Source organism: Myodes glareolus, chromosome 5 (assembly GCF_982192425.1).
Source record: "Myodes glareolus chromosome 5, mMyoGla1.1, whole genome shotgun sequence".
NCBI lineage: Eukaryota > Metazoa > Chordata > Mammalia > Rodentia > Cricetidae > Myodes > Myodes glareolus.
In genome coordinates, this window is record NC_142030.1 from 115234320 (window position 1) to 115254061 (window position 19742).

The 19742-nt window shown below is 38.9% G+C and overlaps 1 protein-coding gene and 1 long non-coding RNA gene across 2 annotated transcripts in view; one reads left to right on the forward strand and one right to left on the reverse strand.

Moving 5' to 3' along the window:
- The window catches only part of LOC146895019 (uncharacterized), a 73064-nt gene extending 63282 nt beyond the window's left edge, over window positions 1-9782 (reverse strand). Inside the window, exon 1 of the mRNA XM_087906660.1 lies at window positions 9699-9782. Within this exon, the coding sequence (XP_087762786.1) occupies window positions 9699-9782 (84 nt within the window). The remainder of the gene's footprint in view (window positions 1-9698) is intronic.
- A 3837-nt stretch (window positions 9783-13619) lies between these two features.
- Window positions 13620-16157, forward strand: LOC148122180 (uncharacterized). Its single transcript, XR_015737816.1, has 2 exons — window positions 13620-13813; window positions 15924-16157. It is a non-coding gene; the product is annotated as an uncharacterized LOC148122180 (long non-coding RNA).
- The last annotated feature ends 3585 nt before the right edge of the window (window positions 16158-19742 follow it).

Here is a 19742-nt window from a genome sequence, read left to right on the forward strand (position 1 = left end):
TGAGACTTCAGATTCTCAAGACAGGTCTAGTATTACTCTCCCTTCCTACTGTCTGGCAATCCAAATGTAGAACTTGCAGTTACCTCTCAAACACCATGTCTGCCTCATACTGCCATGCTCCCTCCATGATGATAATGGACTAAACCTCTGAACTGAATCCCATCCCAATGAATTGTTCTACTATGTAAGAATTTCTGTTCACAGCAATAGAAACCCTAACTAAGACTGATGTGTCTGGGATATTGCTGTGATAGGCCTGGCCATGCTTTTGCTTGGAAGAATGCAGACTTTGAAACATTGGATTAGAAAACGAGATGAACATTTTATGGGGCTTAATGGGTCATACTAGTAGAAACATGGAACACAGTGGTACTGAGGGTGATTTTTGCTGTGGGAGCCTGGCATAAGAAATGTCAGAGAAGAACTTTAGTTCAATGTATTACACGAATGTGTAGTATAACACACACATTCTTGTAATATATTGTCAAAGAATGTGTCTGTTTTCTGCCTTTCTCTAAAAAAAATCTGCCTGAGGCTATATTGAAGAGTTATTGATTAACAGCTTTGGCAGAAGAGATTTCAAAGCATTCTAGTGTTGACTGTTTCCTGTGGTTGCTAGTGGCCAGTCCTATGTAGATATATAATGAAAGGAGCAAACTGAGCAAGGGAAAATAAAAGGTATGGATTGTGGAGAAAGGCAGCACCAGAAAGTATAAACACACTAAGGAAAAGTCTCATGCTAACTGGAATTATTTTCAAAATTACTTTCAGGATCTAAGGAGATGATCATGTGGTTTTTTTTTCAGTTTGTTTATATGGTGGAATACATTGACAGTTTTCATATGTGGAATAATTTCTGCATTCAAGGAATGAATCCTACTTGATCATGGTGAATGATCTTTTTGTTGTACTATTGGATTCAATTTGTCAGTATTTTATTGAGCATTTTTGCATCAATGTTCATGAGGGAAATTGGTCTGTAATTTTTTTTTTTTGAGTATTTGTGTGGTTTGAGGATCAGGATGACCATTATCTCATAAAAATAAATTGGGCAATTTTCCTTCTGTGTATATTTTGTGGATAAAGTAAAGACCACACACAGCTAAAATCCCAATTTGTGAAAAGCAATTAAAGAAAAGTGAAAAGAAATTAAAGGAAACTTTAGGGATAAGTGTGGTAGTATATATCATTAATCTTAGCACTCTAGGGGCAGGAACAGTCAGATCTCTGAGTCTGAGGCCAGCCTGTTTTATAGGGTAAGCTCCAGGACAATCAAGCTTAGGCAACAAAGAAAACCATCAATACTAGAAAGCTGCTGTAGGATGAGAATCAATGCAAAGACCCACAGCTGGATATTACATGGAGAGTCTAAATTGGAGTTCTCCACCAAATCTATCCACTCAGAGCTCAGGGAATTGTCTGGAAGAGGAAGTGGAAAGACTAAAAGCCAAAGATGGTGGAGGATACCAGGAAAATGACCTTTGGAATCAACTAAACAATGTGCATATGACCTCACAGAGATTAAAGCAGCAAGCATACATACATTCTACATAGATCTGAACCAGATCCTCTATGCATGTGTTATTGCTATTAGCTTATTATTTTTATGGTACATCTGGCTGTGAGAATCAGTGGGTCTGTCTCTGAGTCTGGCTGCTTTTGATGCTTTTCCAGGTTCATGTTATAGTTTTGGCTTCCTCTTGCACTATTATATTTTGTTTGGTTGTTATCTCTTAGAAGACTGATTTTTTTTCTAATGAGAGGACAGAACAAGAGTAGATCAAAAGGGCAGGGAAGATGGGGAAGAAGTGGGAAAAGGGGAAAACTATAATCAGGGTATATTATATGAGAAATGAATCTATTTTCAATAAAAGAAGAAAGGAAAGTAAATGTCAGAAAAAAGAATATATATTTAAGAGGTAGGTTGTAAAATATATTGTAATTTTTGATATTAACTTCAGCAACTTAGCTATCAGTGTGTCAAAGCAAAATAAAAATAAAAACAACAAAAAGAATCTGTGGCATGATAAATAAAAACCCAGAGACAGATATTGGGGTTCAACCAGAAGGTCAGAAAATCAAAACAGCCATCCACTTGTCCTTTTTTTTTTTATTGATATATACATTTTTGTCCAATCCATTCCTCTCTCTTTCTCCCCTCTTTCCTTATACCCTCCCCCTTCACACCCACACTTCCAATTTACTCAGGAGATCTGGTCTTTTTCACCTCCAGCCACTGGTTCTTACCTCTACAGAAAACTTCTGTCTATAAACGATTCCCAAATATTTGGAAAGTATTTTCACATAAAGCCTAGAAAGCTTCTTAAAAAAATAAAGGATTCTAGGATGGACAAGAACAGAGTCACGCACAACTTCTTGGTAACTGTCTTTTCTCTGATAGGTTTTGTTTGCTGGCAGCAAATAGAGACATGGCTCCTTTAAGAGAGGCTTACTGGCTCAGTGTTAGCAGCAAAAACTTCGTAGATCTCTTAGGAGGCCCTGCCAACAAACAAACAAACAGTGGTGAGCAGCCAGCATCAGGCTTCTTTGTGGTAGCATAGACCTAGAAACTCTGCAGAGTTGTGACAATAAATCTGTCTCCCACCAGTACCTCCACTATGAAGTTAGACTTTTAGAAAGCTAAATAATGGGGTGGAGTTAATCCTATCCATATCGCTTAGCAGATTAAAGACTCATGGGGTCAGAAAAGACAGAAATACACAGCACAGACAGATTCAGACAAAAAAGAACCCACTAAAAGATTTACAACATATTTAAAAATATATGTAGGCTTAGGAGAGGAAAAAAAGGATAAAGAAAGTCCTTAAAAAGAAAGAGAAATAGAGAGGTCAGGTGTGGTGGCACATGCCTTTAATCCCCACACTTAGGAGGCAGAGGCAGATGGATCTCTGTGAGTTTGAGGCCAGGTTGGTTTACATAGTGAGTTTCAGGTACATGTAAAAAAAGAAACACTGTCAAAAAGAAAAGAAAAGAAATAGAGGGTTTCGTAATTTATAAAAAAAAAATAGAAGTTTTTTTTAAAAAAAAAAGTCAAATAAAGATGGGAAACACACAAAGAACTCAGATACTAAAGGTTATTGAGTTGTCTTTTAATTGTTTGACTACTGAGGGAGTAGCAACAGCTGCTAAAAGAGATGTGGTTATAAATGCTGCTGGATTAATGTAACCTATACATATTGAAAATGCCTTGATTTTACAATTTAAATCAAAAGATGTGTTCCTTTGGGAAAGAGGGCTAACATTTGTTTCCACAAGAAATGAGAGGCTGTGGTGTCATTCTGGGTTTTGAAAAATAAGGTTTTATTGAGGAAGACCCCATGAAAAATCTCCAATGGGAACAGACAGCCCAGATGATTCACTGTTTCAGAGCACCTCTGTTGTACTTCTTTCTGAGTTTTCCATCCAAAACAGCCTTCAGACTGCTGGCTGAGATAATTCAGGCTCACAAAATACTTCAGTCAGGACTTGACCATAATACTAAATTTTCTTTGTGTCTCCATTAGTTTATCAGTGCCCCCAATTAGTAGGAAGCAGCCTAGAAAACTATGCCCACATTTCCAATGAATTGACTATGGATGTATGTCTTTGTTTAGTGTGTTGTTTACAAGTTGTTATAGATAATAGTCAGGAGAAAAGCTAAACGAAGAAGAAAAGATTCAGGGTTTGTTTTGAAAAAAAGAGAGAAATGCTGTGGGATAATGCTTTTGTACACTGTAAAGATTTATCAATCATATATTTATAATATATATAAATATATATATTATATATTTATTTAATAAATAAATAAATTTTATTTATTAAATAAAATTTAATAAATTTTAATAAAACTTTATTAACTTTAATAATAAACTTTTTATTAATAAACTTTTTTAATAATAAACTTTTTAAATAAACTTTTATTAAGTTTAATAATTAAACTTTAATAAAGTTTAATAAAACACTGATTGGTCAGTAGCTAGGCAGTGGGAAAGCTAGGAGACCAGGCAAGGAGAATTCTGGGAAGATGAAAGGCAACGAATCAGTTACCAGCCAAATGCAGAGAAAGCAAGATGAGAATACCTCACTAATAAAAGGTACCAAGACAGGTGGCTAAGCATAGAGAAAAATTATGGTTCAATTTAAGATGTAAGAATGAGTTAATAATAACCCTCAAAGTCGGACAGTAGTGGTACATGTCTTTAATCCCAGAACTTGGGTGTCAGAGGTAGGCAAATGTCTGTGAGTTCAATTCCAGCCTTATCCACAAGAACTAGTTCCAAAACAGGGCTGTTGCACAGAGAAACCTGTTGTGATCCAGCTGCCCTCACTCCCTCTGACTGACAGCAAAACTTCTTTGTGGTCTGTATCAACAAAGATGTTTGTGTTCTTTCTGGTCAGTGGGTCTCCACAGAAGGAATAGAGATATAAAAGGCTGCTGGGCAAAATAAATAACAGGCTGTCATATGCCTCTAGATTCTTAAAAATTATACTATTGCTGTTTTGAGTAAAAATGATAACTCTGTTTATTAATGATGTCAAAACTTGAGGGAAAATGATTTAAAATGAAAACTGTTCTGTCATAGTTTATTAATAATAACTAAAACATGAGCATGAGAAAGTTAAACACATATGCAAAAACACAAAATGGTAATATCTATGTTTTAGAACAATATGAATATATATTTGCTTACTAAATTGTGTTTAAATAAAGCAACACTTTGACTGCTAGTCAGTCAGGTTGTAAGATTTTCCTGATCATCATATCATTCCTTTCTTTGCCTATGTCAAACATCAGAGCTGGACTGGATCCTGTCAGCAGAGTTCAAGAATAATTGGGTCTGAGTCTTGTCACTTAGCTATGGTTTTCTCCCAGAAGTTTGCTGCATTCCTTAGAACTACTGAGCTATACATCAAACTTCTAAAAGAAGAGTTATGGCTGTAATTCTCAAACTTCCTAATGCTCTGACCTTTTAATACAGTTCCTCATGTTGTGGTGACCCCAACTGTTGGAGGAAGCTGATAGTTTCTGACTCCTCAGCCCCAAAATAATCACACAGAAACCATATTATTTAGATCACTGCTTGTCCCATTAACTCTAGCTTCTTATTGGCTAACTCTTACATACTAATTAACCCATCTCCATTATAATTTAACCCATCTCCATTAATCTTTGTATTGCCACATGGCAGTGGCTTACTGGCAAAGTTTGTCTGATTCTGGCAGCAGCTCCATGGCATCTCCCCAAAACCACCTTCTTTCTCCCACTATTCCATTTAGTTTTCCCTGCCTAGTTCTGTTCCCCTACAGCTCTGATATAGGCCAAAAGCATTTCCTTTATTAACTAGTGAAAGCAACACATAGACAGAAGGACCTCCCACACCACCCAACCATAAAATTATATTCATTGTTACTTCATAACTGTTCTTTTGATACTTATAAATAATGATTTCAATATCTGTGTTTTCAGATGGTCTTAGGTGATAACTATGAAAGGTGCCCTTGATCACCAAATGGGTCATGAACTACTGATTTATACAATGCAAAAATAAAGAATCAAACAAATTCTTTCCTGGGACAGTCTGTTAGGCCTCTGGCAGTGGAATCATAATTTATCCCAAGTGCTTGAACTGACTTTTTGAAACCCATTCTCTCTGGAGGCATACCTTGATCAGCTGAGATACAGCGGGGAGGTCCTTGGTCTTGCCTCAAAATGATGTGCCAGAATTGACTTCCCATTGGACACCTCATCCTCTCTGAGGAGTGGATGGGGGATGGGTAGATAAAAGAAAAGGGGAAGAAGAAAGGGAGGCAGATGGAATTAGTATTCAAAATAAGACAAGTTTGTTTTAAAAATAATAAATAAGAAATATGAAAAAAGAATCACATAAATTATAATGAGGAATGCAAGGCAACAAATAAGCGATTGTTAGCACATGCAGACAAGAAGAGATCTGACTGAGGAAAACAAAAAAAATCCGGTTTCAATTTTAATTCCTTCTATTCTGAAGAAACACAGAATAGAAATAGAAAATGATGTTTATCTTAATTATTTTTCTCTCAAAAAAATTCCCCCATCCAGAGTTTTCTTGGTTTTGTTTTTTATCTTTTTCTAAAATAATTACAAGGTAAAAGTTCCACAAGTATCACACACACACACTTTGACATTGTCTTGTAGAAAAAAATTGTCACAAGGAAAACCATTGAAACATATAAATGGAATAGAAAATAACTTTATGTATTTAGAAAAGATTTTTAAAAACAATGTTCAAAGGCATGCTTTTCTTGTTTGTTTCTCAGAGAGCACAATGTAGAGCTCACTGTTCAGCTGACATTAAGGAGAGTCTTCTCTGGAGTGTGATAGGTGTAGGAGATGGTGAACATCTTAACACGTGAGTCCTGTGGAGCTCCCAGGAAAAACTAGCAAGCTTCTTGCTGATTACAGAGGTATACATTGGAAAGAGATGTGAGAGTCTTACTGGAGTCCTAGGTCAGAGATCCAACTCTGCGGATCCCAGCATATCAAGACTGACCCTGAAGAGAACAAAGCAATAGTTAAAAGGCAAACTGCATTGGGAAGATGAACAGATCAAGCCTCTCACTCCATATTTGGAATACTATTAAGAACTTTAGTTTAAATATTTAAAAATGGGATGGGGTGAAATGTATGCATAATTAAGGAGTATTGGTCAGTCTCCTGGCTAATTATTATCTCTATGTTTGATAGGGGCAGATGAAATGACTTCTCTCTAGCATGGGTGATCTCATCTTATAGTGATCTCTTGGTTATCTTGCAATCAAGATGGTTGACAAAATGACAGAGGGATTCTGGACCATTCTTAGAGGTCAGGAATAGGACATTATGAAAGCTGTCATTAAGACATCTCAAATGACATAGTTTTGAGACTTCAGCCTTGAAAGGCACTTCAGGTATCTGTGGTGTTTACACTACTTGATGAATTAACACATTTCCCTACAGAGTAAGCTGTTGACTGAGTTTTCTGTCCTGTCTGGTTTCCACAATTGTTAAGCCCCAGAGAAATCACACAGAGGTCAACATTAGTTATAAACTGATTGGCCCATTAGTTCTGGCTTCTCATTAACTCTTATAACTTATATTAGCCCATTATTATCTATGCTAGCCGTGTGGCTCAGTACCTTATTCAGCAGGTCAGTCACATCTTGCTTTTTCTGTATCTGGTTCAGGACTGCAGAAGGAACTTTCTTCTTCCCAGAATTATCTTGTTCTCATTGACCTGCCACTATATCCTGTCTGGTTGTCCCACCTATACTTCCTACCTAACCACTGGCCAATCAGCATTTATTTAAAATATAATTGACAGAATACAGACCATTTTCCTACAATACTTTCCCTTTTTATTTACAAAACAAGAACTCTGAATCAAATATCTTTTGTTTAGCTTTTCTCCTCATCATTAGCTATAACAACTTATAACCAACATTCTAAACAAAGGAAAATATCCATAGTTCATTTGGGAATGTGGGTGTAGTTTTCCAGGTTACTTCCTGATGGTGGGGAGCACTGATAATCTTGTGGGGACCTAAAGAAAATTTAGAATTAATATCAAGTCATGACTGGAGTATACTGTGAGACTTGATCATCTCAGGCAGCAGTCTTGAATTTTTTCTGGATGTAGAACTCAGATATCTGAGCCATCTGTTCCTACAGGAGATTTCTCAGGTGGTCTTCCTTGATCAAATCTTATTTTTCTTAATGCTGAAAGAATCCACAGCCTCTCACTTACTGTGGAAACCAAAAGAAATTCTCTTCTCCAAAGTAACATACCTTTGGCTTCAATTTTGAAGTCAAGGTATTTTCAAAATACCTATCTTGTATTAAATCAGCAACATTTATAAACAAATACCTTTTAGCAGTTGTTGCTTCTTCCTCAGCATTCAAGCAATTCAAAAAGAGTATGATATACAATATCCAGATTTTCTGTGTATTTGTCATCTTTACATGGCTTTATTTTAACCTTATTTTTTTATTTTTAATTTTTGTTTTTTGAGACAGGGTTTCTCTGTGTATGATTGGCTATTCTGGAATTCATTCTGTTAACCAGGCTGTCTTTGAACTCACAGAGATCTGCCTGCCTCTTCCTCCCAAGTGCTGGAGTTAAAGTTGTGTGCTACCACACCTTGAACTCACAGAGATCTGTCTTCCTCTGCCTCCCAAATGTTGGGATTAAATGTGTGCACCACAATACCTTGAACTCACAGGGGTCTGTCTGCCTCTGTCTCCAAAGTCTGGGGATTAAAAGTGTCTGCCACCACACCCAAATATTCTCTTTCTTTCTTTTTTATTTTAAGTATTTTATGTTTTTTTTTCAAGCCTACATATATTTTTTTAAATTTTTTATTAATTTTTTTTTATTGAGCTCTACATTTTTCTCTGCTCTCCTCCCTGTCTCTTCCCTCTCTTTTTCTACCATCCCCAAGGTCCACATGCTCCAAATTTACTCAGGAGATTTTATCTTTTTTACTTTATACTTCTCATGTAGATTAGATCTATGTAAGTCTCTCTTAGTGTCCTCATGGTTGTCTAGGTTCTCTGTGATTTTGGTTTGTAGGCTGCCTTTCTTTGCTTTATGTTTAAAAAACATCTATGAGTGAGTACCTGTGATAATTGTCTTTCTGTGTCTGGGTTACACTCACTCTGTTTTCTAGCTCCATCCATTTTCTTGCAGAAATCAACATGCCGTTATTTTTTTCTGCTGTGTAGTACTCCATGGTGTAAATATACCACATTTTTCCTTATCCATTCCTTGGTCAAGGAGCATCTCGGTTGTTTCTAGGTTCTGGATATGACAAACAAAACTGCTATGAACAGACTTGAACAAATGTTCTGTGGCACGATTGAGCATCCTTTGGACATATTCCCAAAAGTGGTATTACTGGGTCTTGAGGAAGGTTGTTGAATACAGACCATTGTCCTGCAGCAGTAAGCAGGGATTTTATCCTAAGTTTTAAGATCAAGAAGTCAGATGCAAGGCGAAACCGAGGGCTCCAGGCCTTTGTCATGCCCTTAGTTCACTGCTGGATTTGTACATTTAACAGACAGTTAGAAGAGGAAGTTCCAATGGAGAAGAATGTAGCTTTAGTCATTTGGAATATCAATGTGTGGTGTGAATACTTGAAAAGAAGCAGAATACCCAAACTTGAGGCTTTGTAATCTATGCTAACATCAAGTAACACATGTAGGACTTATCATGTGCTAGACAACTTTATAATATGGCAGCTCCTTAAACCCTGCATGGGAGACAAATGGGATTATTTTATGCGTTTCACAAATGAGGAAGCCAATGCCTGGAGAGTCTACATATCTTGTCCTACACTGGGAACATTAAGGGGGACAAGATTGACTTCCACATTGTTACTCTAAGCTGGCTGAGAAGGTCCTTTAGTCTTTTAGGGCCTTTGACTCAGGCTGAACTAGGTTTCATGGCTTTGATGTAGAAAATAACTGCCTAATATGAAGCATAGTTGATATTTTACTAAATGTTCACATAAACTTTAGGCATAAGGATTAGAAAAACAATTCTGCTCAGAAAGACATACTGAAGAAGACATATTAGAGGACATATCTGTGTTCAGCTTCAGAAAGACATTCATAAGTCTGAATACGGGTTTCTCAAACAGGAGACTCAAGGAATAGTCTTAGCATCAGCTGTACATATCACTTCATCAGCTGTGCACACCACTTCATCAGCTGTGCACACCACTTCATCAGTTTTGTACTCCACTTCATCAGCTGTATACACCATCAGCTGTACACACTATTCATTAACTGTGCACACCACTTCATCAGCTGTGGACACCACTTCATCAGCTGTGCACAGCACTTTATCACCTGTGCACAGTACTTCATCACCTGTGCACACTATTCCTTTAGCTGTACACACCACTTCATTAGCTGTACATACCACTTTATTAGCTGTACACACCACTTTATCAGCAGTGCACCCACTTTGGTAACCCACATGACTTATTTATATCAAAAGCAGATAAGATGCTTTTCCTTTTCTCTCTCCTTTGAGAAGTCAGGTTATGGGCTCTCTTGACAAATCATTGGGTAGAATTGCTATCTGGTAAAGAAAACCAAGAATGGCTGTGGCACGAGGGATTTAGGGCATTGATTTTCCCTATAAATAAAGTTTCTGGTGAGATTCGTAGAAAGTTGAAGATTTATGACCTGGATGGAGAAGAGCCTAAGCAGTTACTAACTGCAGAACTATTGCCTCCTGCAAACAGACATCCAAGAAGAAGGGCTCCCTTTCTTTCCCATGTCTCATATGTTCATCTTTCCTCAACAGCATATAGCTATTCTCCACAGAAGCCAAACTGAACTTTGAATTTAATTCTGAGCACAGACTGATAACTATGCTGTTTAGTTTGTGGCTGATGAGGACACCGAATCAGAACAGCAGGCTCTATTTTCAGATCTGTATTCCGGTTGGGCTTGCTGTAATCTTGAAGAATCTCTGGGACACAGAATGGCACAAATGACAGGACCCCAATTAGAGTGTAGGTTTTAATACCCCTCAAGTAAATGTCTATTTACTTACCATGTGTGTCTGCTTACTACTGTCAGCATCCTGACCTCAAGTAACGAATCACAAAGGCAAGTTTTCTGTTCCCTCACAGATTCTCTGCTTCCTGGATATTTGTTGAATGAATGAATGAAGGTCGTGGGTACCTATTGTTGTCTGCTTAACTTCCTTCCCTTTGTATTCTAACACTGAAAAATGACTGTACTTTAAATGGACTCTTTTGTGTTTTTTTTTTTAATATTATTATTGAAATGGGCCTTGGTTTCAAGGCTTCAAGCTCATTTTCAGCATAAAGGATAAGGGAAGTGTGAAGACAAAGGATCCTACTTGGCTTTTGACTGACATTGTCTGCTGAAATGCTAATAAGTCAGCTGAGAAGCTGCAGCCCTTGATGTGGTGCCTACATTGGTTTGGAGGGAGTGGACTGACCCTTGTAAATGAGTTTAACTTGCTTTTTCACATGGATAAGAATCGTCAGTTTTCTGTCACTGGGCTGCCCTGAGCAGTTCCTCAAGCTCTGTACATGTCATTTCCCTCTTGATTTCAAACAACCTCAAGAGAGACCTTGAGGCTGATGAATGCCAAGTCAGCTCCTCTTCCTCTTTCCCTTTGGTGCTTGTCACTCTCCATGTGGCTTTAATTTCCTTGAGAAATTGGAAGTCCTGCATTGCTTTGTTGTCTAAACTGTGACTTTTCTCAAAGGTCTTAGAAAGACTCTCTAGCTGTGGAGGGCAGTGGCGTGTCCTAGAGGACTTTCTGAGAAGGCTGGGCATCTTCTGGAGTGGGTGTCATTTGTACAGTCTATGTTGGTATTGCCCTTAGTGCTCCGTCCTTCTTACTGTGTATCCTGAAATACCATGACTGACAGCTTCTTATCTTTGAGGCTAAGACCTGACCTGTACACATGCCAGATATCCAGCCCTGCAGGCATTAGCATCTCGTGCCCAGAATCAAAGATCAAACTCATGACTTTTTTCATCAGTATATGTCACAGTGTTGATAAGATGTACACTTGAGAGACACAATGTGCATTAGGACATTTGTAAGCACCAAAGAATTATTTTCTCAATCTCCCTTTTCTGCCCCCTTTTCGCATTTAAATGAAAAGAAAAAAAGACATGTAGACAATATTATTTGATTATTAACAGTGTCCCTTTATTTGATACATTCTACAAATTCTGCATGCAAATAAATGGTTCAATTTTAGACAAAAATAGAATAGTGCTTTCAAGCACTAGGACCAGAAATTACAGTAATTTTCTATTCCTTGATTCTCTGATTGCCAATATCTCCTGCTAACTTCAAATGTCATTTTACAGCTTTGGATGCAGCTTCACAGAGGGCTTTCAACCTTCTGGTAAGCACTGACAATTTACCTCTGAATGGATAGCAGTGTAATAGTATTATTCAAGTGGGAGAAAACAAGAGTCATTTTAAACTCGCTTTATAGACAGAGATGAGTAATTCAGACAAGCAGTTGTGATGAAAGATGCGCAGGAGAGATGGTTGCAGCCACTGAGAGATAAAGTACAAACTGTGACATTCTCTTTGCAGGAGTCTTGCATAAAGGTATCATACACTTTTCCATACACTTTTGTACCTTTTCCATACACTTATGTACAATTATACAAAATACAAGTACACAAAGCTGAAGCTTATCCTCCTGCACTCATCATGGAAAGTGATGGAGAAGACATCACTGTTTAAAGAGTAATAGTGGAGTAGGTAAAGCAACATCTGATGATTGTTTCTTGTTAAAAGACCACACATCCAAGCTTCAATTGCTGCCAGACAAGGCAGCTCCCAAAGGCATTTGTGATCCACCCATGTGGGTGTCAAACATTCCTTGTTTCTGTGAATAAACAAGGTCAGAAGCGACTTTTTCTGCCTCCTTCTTTCCCTCTCTCTTTCTTTCTCCTCTTTCCATCTCTCCCTCTCTTTTCCCTCCCTCTCTATCTCCCTCCTTCTCTCTGTCTCCTTTAAGCCAGTACCACAGTAATCGCTTCCCTTGGGGTCACCTGTGATCTGCAGTAGACACGGGAGTCTTCTCCAGATCCACATGAGCCAACATGTTTGTTGACCTCATGCCCCTTGCAGTTCAGTCACTCCCCTAGGCTCTTCTCTCATGCTTCTCTCTTACATGCTCTGATGTGGTGTGAAAAGTGAAACTGGTTTTCTATTTTCCTCTAGCAATGTTCAGCTCTTTCATCCTTGCCCTGCACTTACTGTATAATGAGCTATTACGTGACCTTGCCAATAGCCTTTCCAGACACATGGCTCAATGACAGTGACTACTGGTATGCTGATGTGAATGGTAACAGACTACTTTTGGTTTTGTTTTTTTCTCTTCAAATGACAGGGAGACCAGAATTACTAAAATTTCTGTAACTTCTAAGCGTCTCTATTTCTCTTATTTTTTTTCCATATCCTCTTCCACTTGGACTTAGAACCCTTGAACACTAAACTGCTCAGTTCTCTTCCCATCATGAATACAGTGTTTATATTTTAGCCTAGTTGTGATTTCTACAGCAGAATGACATTCCCTTTGAAAATCAATGTCTTTTCCATTTTGGCAAGATTTAGCAATCACGTTTGCATTGTTGTCCTTTCCCTCTGGTGGCCACGCACTTTGTATTACTTAGGTGCATTTGTATGCTACCAGACTCTTTTTTTTATTAAGAGTTCATCTGTTCCTGCTGCTTATTCTCCATCTGAAGTTCTAATCCTCTGTTTGTGACAACATAATCATTTCCACAGCAACCGACTGTGCTGTGGCAAAGCAGGGATTAGACTTCAGGTGGGGGAGAAACAACAAGGGGCTGATGAACTCCAACAAAATAACAAAAAGTGTCATTTAAATGCAAATCTCCCCAAAGGTGGTGAGGGAGAGTGGGAGACACCTGGCTAGCAGCAGTAAATAGTAAAGAAAAAGCATTATTTCAATAAACTTGCACACACGCACTTTTTTTTTATTTTCTGGGTATTGAGTGGTCCCTCCCTGCAGCTGCTGTTTGATTGGCCAGTCCATTTTGAGTCACCCATTGACCCACCGCTTTATGGACTCTGCTTCCAGATATGCAGTTGTTGAATGCATATGGGTCGAGTGCTCTGATGAAGGTGGTCTCAGGGAAAGGACGGAGAAAGGACCTCATTAACAAAAGTTGTTATCTGTTTGCCTCAAACTAAGTTTTCAAAGAAGTTTCAGAGCCTTCCCCATGATTGTGGGGACAGAACATCAGGGCCACGTGAGTGTGTGTTTTCCTGTTTTTGACCCTGGGGCAGTAACAGTTCAAATGGGATTTTGGAATTTTAAAGAAATGATTATGAGAGAAAACAAAATCTAAAACAATTGGTAGTTTGTAGGTGTAAGGAAAGGTCTAGCAACTCGGGGAGACGCCACTAGGCATCGGCTCTGCACACACCTGACTTCTAACAATGCACCTAACGATCTAAGGCTACACCAGTGTGTCACAGCCCACTTCAACAATGGAGAAAGTCTCTTTCTCCTCCAACAACCAAAAAATTGACCAATATAGAAGTGCTTACCTGGCAAATTGTCCTCTGAATGAACTTTTAGGATTTTAGGGTCTCTGAGAAGTCTCCAAAAGACCACCAGTCACGATGTAATCAGTAAGAGCATTTTTTTATACCTCGTGCATTTGGGGATACACACACCTGCACAAAATGGTGACAACCCCAAGAGGGACTTGTAAGCACAGTAACAGGAATTTTAAAAGCAATGTGAGCATTGCACTTAAGATTGGCTGTAAAAGTGGCATTCATATTAGTACATTTCTAATTGGTTAGGGCTAGCAGAGCCTAGGCTAAGGCTATGGTTATTCCATTCTTGGGCAAATCTGGACAAGTCCCAGACTTTTTCCTTATTTGGTTATCATCGATGGGGAAGACGGATTTGGCCCAGGTCTAGTGCTTGCAGGAATGGAAGTCTAGTTCTTAACTGAGTTATTATGGACCTGCCATAAAATTTGCATGGCCCTCTGAAAGAATACAATAGACATTAGAAAGTTGGTTGATTGAGTCATGTGACAGTTAATTTGACTGTCAGTTTAACAAGCCTTGGAGTCATCTACTATTATAGTTAGTAACAGTAAAGGGAAACCCATCAAGAGAAAACAGTTTTCTTCAGATCAAGAGAATGGAACATGGTCTAGGTGGGTGCAACTTTCTGGTTGGGCTGCTCATCACCAGGTTACACCCTAGAATGACATATAAAGAGTTGGGCAGAATAAATTATCCCACTCAAGAAATCATATACTTTTCTTCCCAGAATTCTCACCCCAGCACAATTTCTTAAAGACCTGCCTCTGTACAGCTCCATCTTTCCTGAAATGCCTTACCTTTACTTTCTCTCTTTATCTCTGGTCTAGCCAGGGTTTCTAAAACCCTTTGGTCCTACTCTGTTTCTACATCTCCCCTCTGCATTATGTGGCTGACTTCCAGGCCAGCCTAAGACTTCTTTTCAATTTCTTTCACACTTCTCTTCCAGAAAGTTGTCAATTTCATAGCAAGCCACTGGACCGCTTTTTCCTCTCTTCCTCCCTCCCTCCCTCCCTCCCTCCCTCCCTCCCTCCCTCCCTCCCTCCCTCCCTCCCTTCCTCTCTCCCTTCCTCCCTCTCTCCGTCCCTCCTTTCTTCCTTCCTTCCTTCCTTCCTTCCTTCCTTCCTTCCTTTCTTTCTTCCTTCCTTTCTTTTTTTCTTAAGACTTGTCCTCCAGCTTTCTTAAGTCAGTCTTAAATTCTTATATTATCAAGACTGAGAACCCAAGGAGGAGACTTCAATTTCCTGGTTATTTATGGTAACTATTGCAAAACTCCTCCAAAATGTCTGGTAAGAAAAAGTGGCAAAACTCTGGGCACATAGGTGGGGAATTTTCAGAACTGTTTAACAGAGATAAGACATATCCTGAGGGTACAGAAGTGAGAACAACTCAGGGACTCGGTCCTGTATCAAATAAAAAGGGAGCAGCACATTCTTCTCTCTGCTTCCCAGGTGGGGGCAATATGCACAGCCTTCTTCTGACAGCTCTGCAGACAGTCACTCCCTGCTCCCCTTCCCAGTGGTGCGGGAGTGCAACTTCAAAGAGCAATACAAAGCAGCCCTTTCCTCAAGGTGATTCTTCCGTGATATTTTCTTATAGCCACGAGAAAAGTGCTGAATTTGGGCATTGTATTTCCTAATAGATGTTTATTGATGCCTTACCCTCATATCTTGTCATAGAGTGAAACTGTATCCTCCAAGGATGATCAGAGTTCAAAGTTAGTTCATTCCAATTTTCAACCCAACTCATTCCACTTTCCCAGGATCATCCTATTCAGCTTTACTTATTCTTTCATAGAAAAGAAGTTCCAGAGATACAGTTGCAAGCATGCAGGTGGCACTGAATGGACTCAGCAGGCTGTGTTTTCATGTCGATTTATTTGTATTTACATTTAAGAAGAATGATTGAGAAAGAAGAGACCATGAATTTGGGCCAGGGGATTTGTATATGAAAGAGATTGGGTGGAGGGAAAGGAGAAAGTAAATGCTGTTTTATTTGAATAACAATAAAAAAGAATTTTTTTCCTTCTAATTTAGGAGATAACCTGCAGATGTCATGATTGCATCATTCACCCCACTGGGATTCTCTCCCTTTTCATCTTGTAATAGTTCCTTCTCCCGTGCTATCACACTCCAGAAACACATTTCTTCTTACCTAATTTCAGACCTGCTTTGATAGTGACATGTACAAATTCAGATTAGGTAAAAGACTTGAGCTGAAAGCTCCAAACTCAGTTCTAATTCTCAACACAATTCTCTCTCTCTGAACGACTGAGATATGATTGGAACAAAGAAGTGAAATGTCCAAAGTGGGGAGAGGAATGTATGTGACACTAGGGGAATTTACGCTGCATTTCCTCAGATGCAGACCCTGAGAGAAAGGTTGATGTGTGTGACACATTTATTTGAATGAAAAATGGGAATGAAGGATTCTGGGAAAGGGTGAGGGGTGAAAAGTGTTCTTCAGTCTGTAAGTATAGGAAAGAAGAATTAATTTCCCAAATGACTTTGGAAACAGTATAAATATATCTCCCAGTCAGTCAACATAAGAGACACTGAAATTCAGTTACTTATCAATTGGTTCCTGCCCATTCATGGCAAAGAAACCTTTTCTAGGACAAACTTCGTAGTGTTTCTCATCTGCCCTACTTACAGAATTAAAACAGTTGTATAGCCACTTTCCAGCAGATAATCACAGTGTTTCATTAAGAAATCACTGGTGAATTTTCTTAATTTACGTTTCAGACTGTTTATTAATAATATATAAATATGTAATTGATTCTTGTGTGGCTCCTAGGCTCTGTTCTCACATCATTACCTGTGGCTGAGATAAGTATCTGATAACATAAGCGGCTTTCTTTGCCTTGCAATTCCAGGTTATAGTTCATCACTGTGGGAAAATAACGGCAATAGGAAACTGAAGCAAAATGCTCATATCTACCATCTCATATTTGCTACTCTTAATATCAAATTTTTTGTTCAGGGAATGGTATCACCCACAATGGTCACATCTTTCTACTTCAATTAACATAGTCAAGATAATCTCCCACAGACACACTCATAAACCAGTCTTATTTAGGCAACCCTTGCCTGAGATGTTCTCCTCAGGTGACTCAAGATTGTCAAATTCATAGTTAGACAACTACAACCCATCCATAGTAACCTCATTTGTTGTCTGTTATTTCTGTGGATGCTTTAGGGTGTTCATACCTACAACCAAGATAGTTTTCCTTCTTCCTTTCCAGATTTGATATCTGTCATTTCCTCGTCTTGCTTTATTACCTTAGGTAGGACTCCCAGTACAAACTTAAACAGCAGTAACTGAAGCAGAAAAACACATCCCTGTAGGTATGAAAGAGTAGAGAGCCTTGTCTTGTTCCTGATTTTAGTGGAATTGCTTTGAGTTTCTCTATATTTAATTGGATGTTGGCTGTAGGATGGCTGCATATTGCCTTCATTATGTTTAAGTATGTTCTTTGTATCTGGTCTTCAAGACTTTTATCATGAAGGGGTGTTGGGTTTTGTAAAAGGAGTTTTTGGCATCTCATAAGGTGATCATGTAGCTTTTCTTTCTTTTTTCATTTTTTAACCAGGTTGCTTATATGATAGAATACATTGACAGATTTTTGTTTATTGAACGACCCCTGCATTTATGGGATGAAGTCTAGTTGATCATGGTGGATGATCTCTTAAATGTATTCTTTGATTTGGTTTGAAAATATTTTATTAAATAGTTTTTACATAAATGTTCATGAGGCAAATTGGTCTGCATTTCTCTCTTTCTTTGTTGAATCTTTCATAGTTTTCGTCTCAGGGTAGCTGTGATCTAATGAAATAAATTTGGCAATGTTTTTCCTGTTTCTATTTTGTGGAATAAATAGAGGAGTATTGATATTTGCTCTTCTTTGAACGTCTCATAGAATTCTGTGCTAAAACCATCTGGCCATGGGTATCATTATTATTGTTGTTACTTATTCTGGTGGTCGGACACTTAAAAAAAATCCCACATTAGCTCAGAATAGATAAATAGTCATTTATTAAGAGGTAAACTCACAAACCAGAATTCTTCACTTGACCAGTTAAATCACATGATCTAAAGGAACAGTCGGCCGGGAATGGAGCAAGGGGGACTAGAGAGAAGGGGCACAGGCATACTCAGCTTCCCCTTTTTCTTTAAATAAGAGAGTTCTAAGCCTAATACAAAATTATATACAATAAAACAAATATATTCAGTAATTATCCTATCCTAATTAACTTAAGTTTTGAACAATAAATAACTTGGCCAAGTCATGAGAGGAAAGTAACTACAATTATCTAGTCTTCAACCCCATCGAAGATCAAGAAGGGAAATTTTTATAATTTAAAAAAATGCTAGGGTGACCCAGGCGACCCCAGGCAGCAGCCTGTAGGCAGGCAGCGAACTCTAGTCCCATGGCAGAGATGACTGTGGGGGCCATGTGAGCAGGTAGCGAGCTCACAGAGTAGGCGATAGTCCAGCAGAGACAGCTCTGGGTCCCTGCAAGATCCACGGGAGTCATATGAGCAGGTGGCGAGCTCACAGAGAAGCAGGAGCATGTGCCAGGAGAGTGGCTTGCAAGTGCGTCCCAGGAGAGTGGCTGGCTGTGGGCAGGCAGACACATGGCAGGTGGGCAGGAGACAGAGACTGGATAGACACCACATATAGAGTGAGATTAAAATATTTATTCAGGGGGTTATGAAGGGGAAGAGAGAGAGAGAGAGAGGGAGAAGGGAAAGGAGAAAGACAGAGACAGAGAGACACGTGTGTACACGCCAAGAGAGAGGACAGTAAGAGAGTGTGATCCACTATGGAGGGGAGAGGTCAGGTGGTCACTGGGAGTGGGCGTGGCTTGCCCCTTAAAGGGCCAAAAGAATAACATTCCCGGCTCCTTTTTATAATAAAAAGCAGGAGATTAGGCATCACAGTTTGACAGAATTGGGGTGGCGAATTCTCAAGTCTGCTTCTGGCTGATTTGTGGGTGTCGTCTTTGGTGAGGGGAACCAGTGAAGGTTATATACTGGGAACCTTCTGGCATAGCTGGTCTCTTTGCTCCCAACAGGTGTCTGTGGCATGGAAATGTCTGGTGCCCCTTGTACCTGGTTAAGACATTGGCAGAACAGAGGACAAAGTTAAATTAAGAAAAAAAAAATTTAGGACCAGGGAATTGAGGGGAATATATCTGACCTGTTTATGGTGGGTTCTTTAATTTGGCTCCCAGAACTCACAAGAACTCCTTGGGTTTGTAAAAACAGAAGTTTTAGACATATATATTGTATAATGACTGTGGCATACTTTTGTATAATGAAAAGTATTTTTTATTTGGTGAGGTAACCTGGCAAAACCTCTCAGCTATCAAACTGCCAGAGATCTTTGAGAAGGATAGGATTTTACTTGAGTTACTGATTAAAAAATGACAGAGAACTTACTTGGTTGACACCCAGAGCTACTCTTTTGGGTCTTCCATGGTCGCTGAAGTTTGCACTTGACCTTTGCTGTTTAGCGCAGGGCCTGCCAGGCTCCAGAAGACCCTGTGGGCTAAGAAATCTGTAGGAAGACAGGCCTACCTTCATCTGAGCAGCTAAGCTATTGATTCCAGTG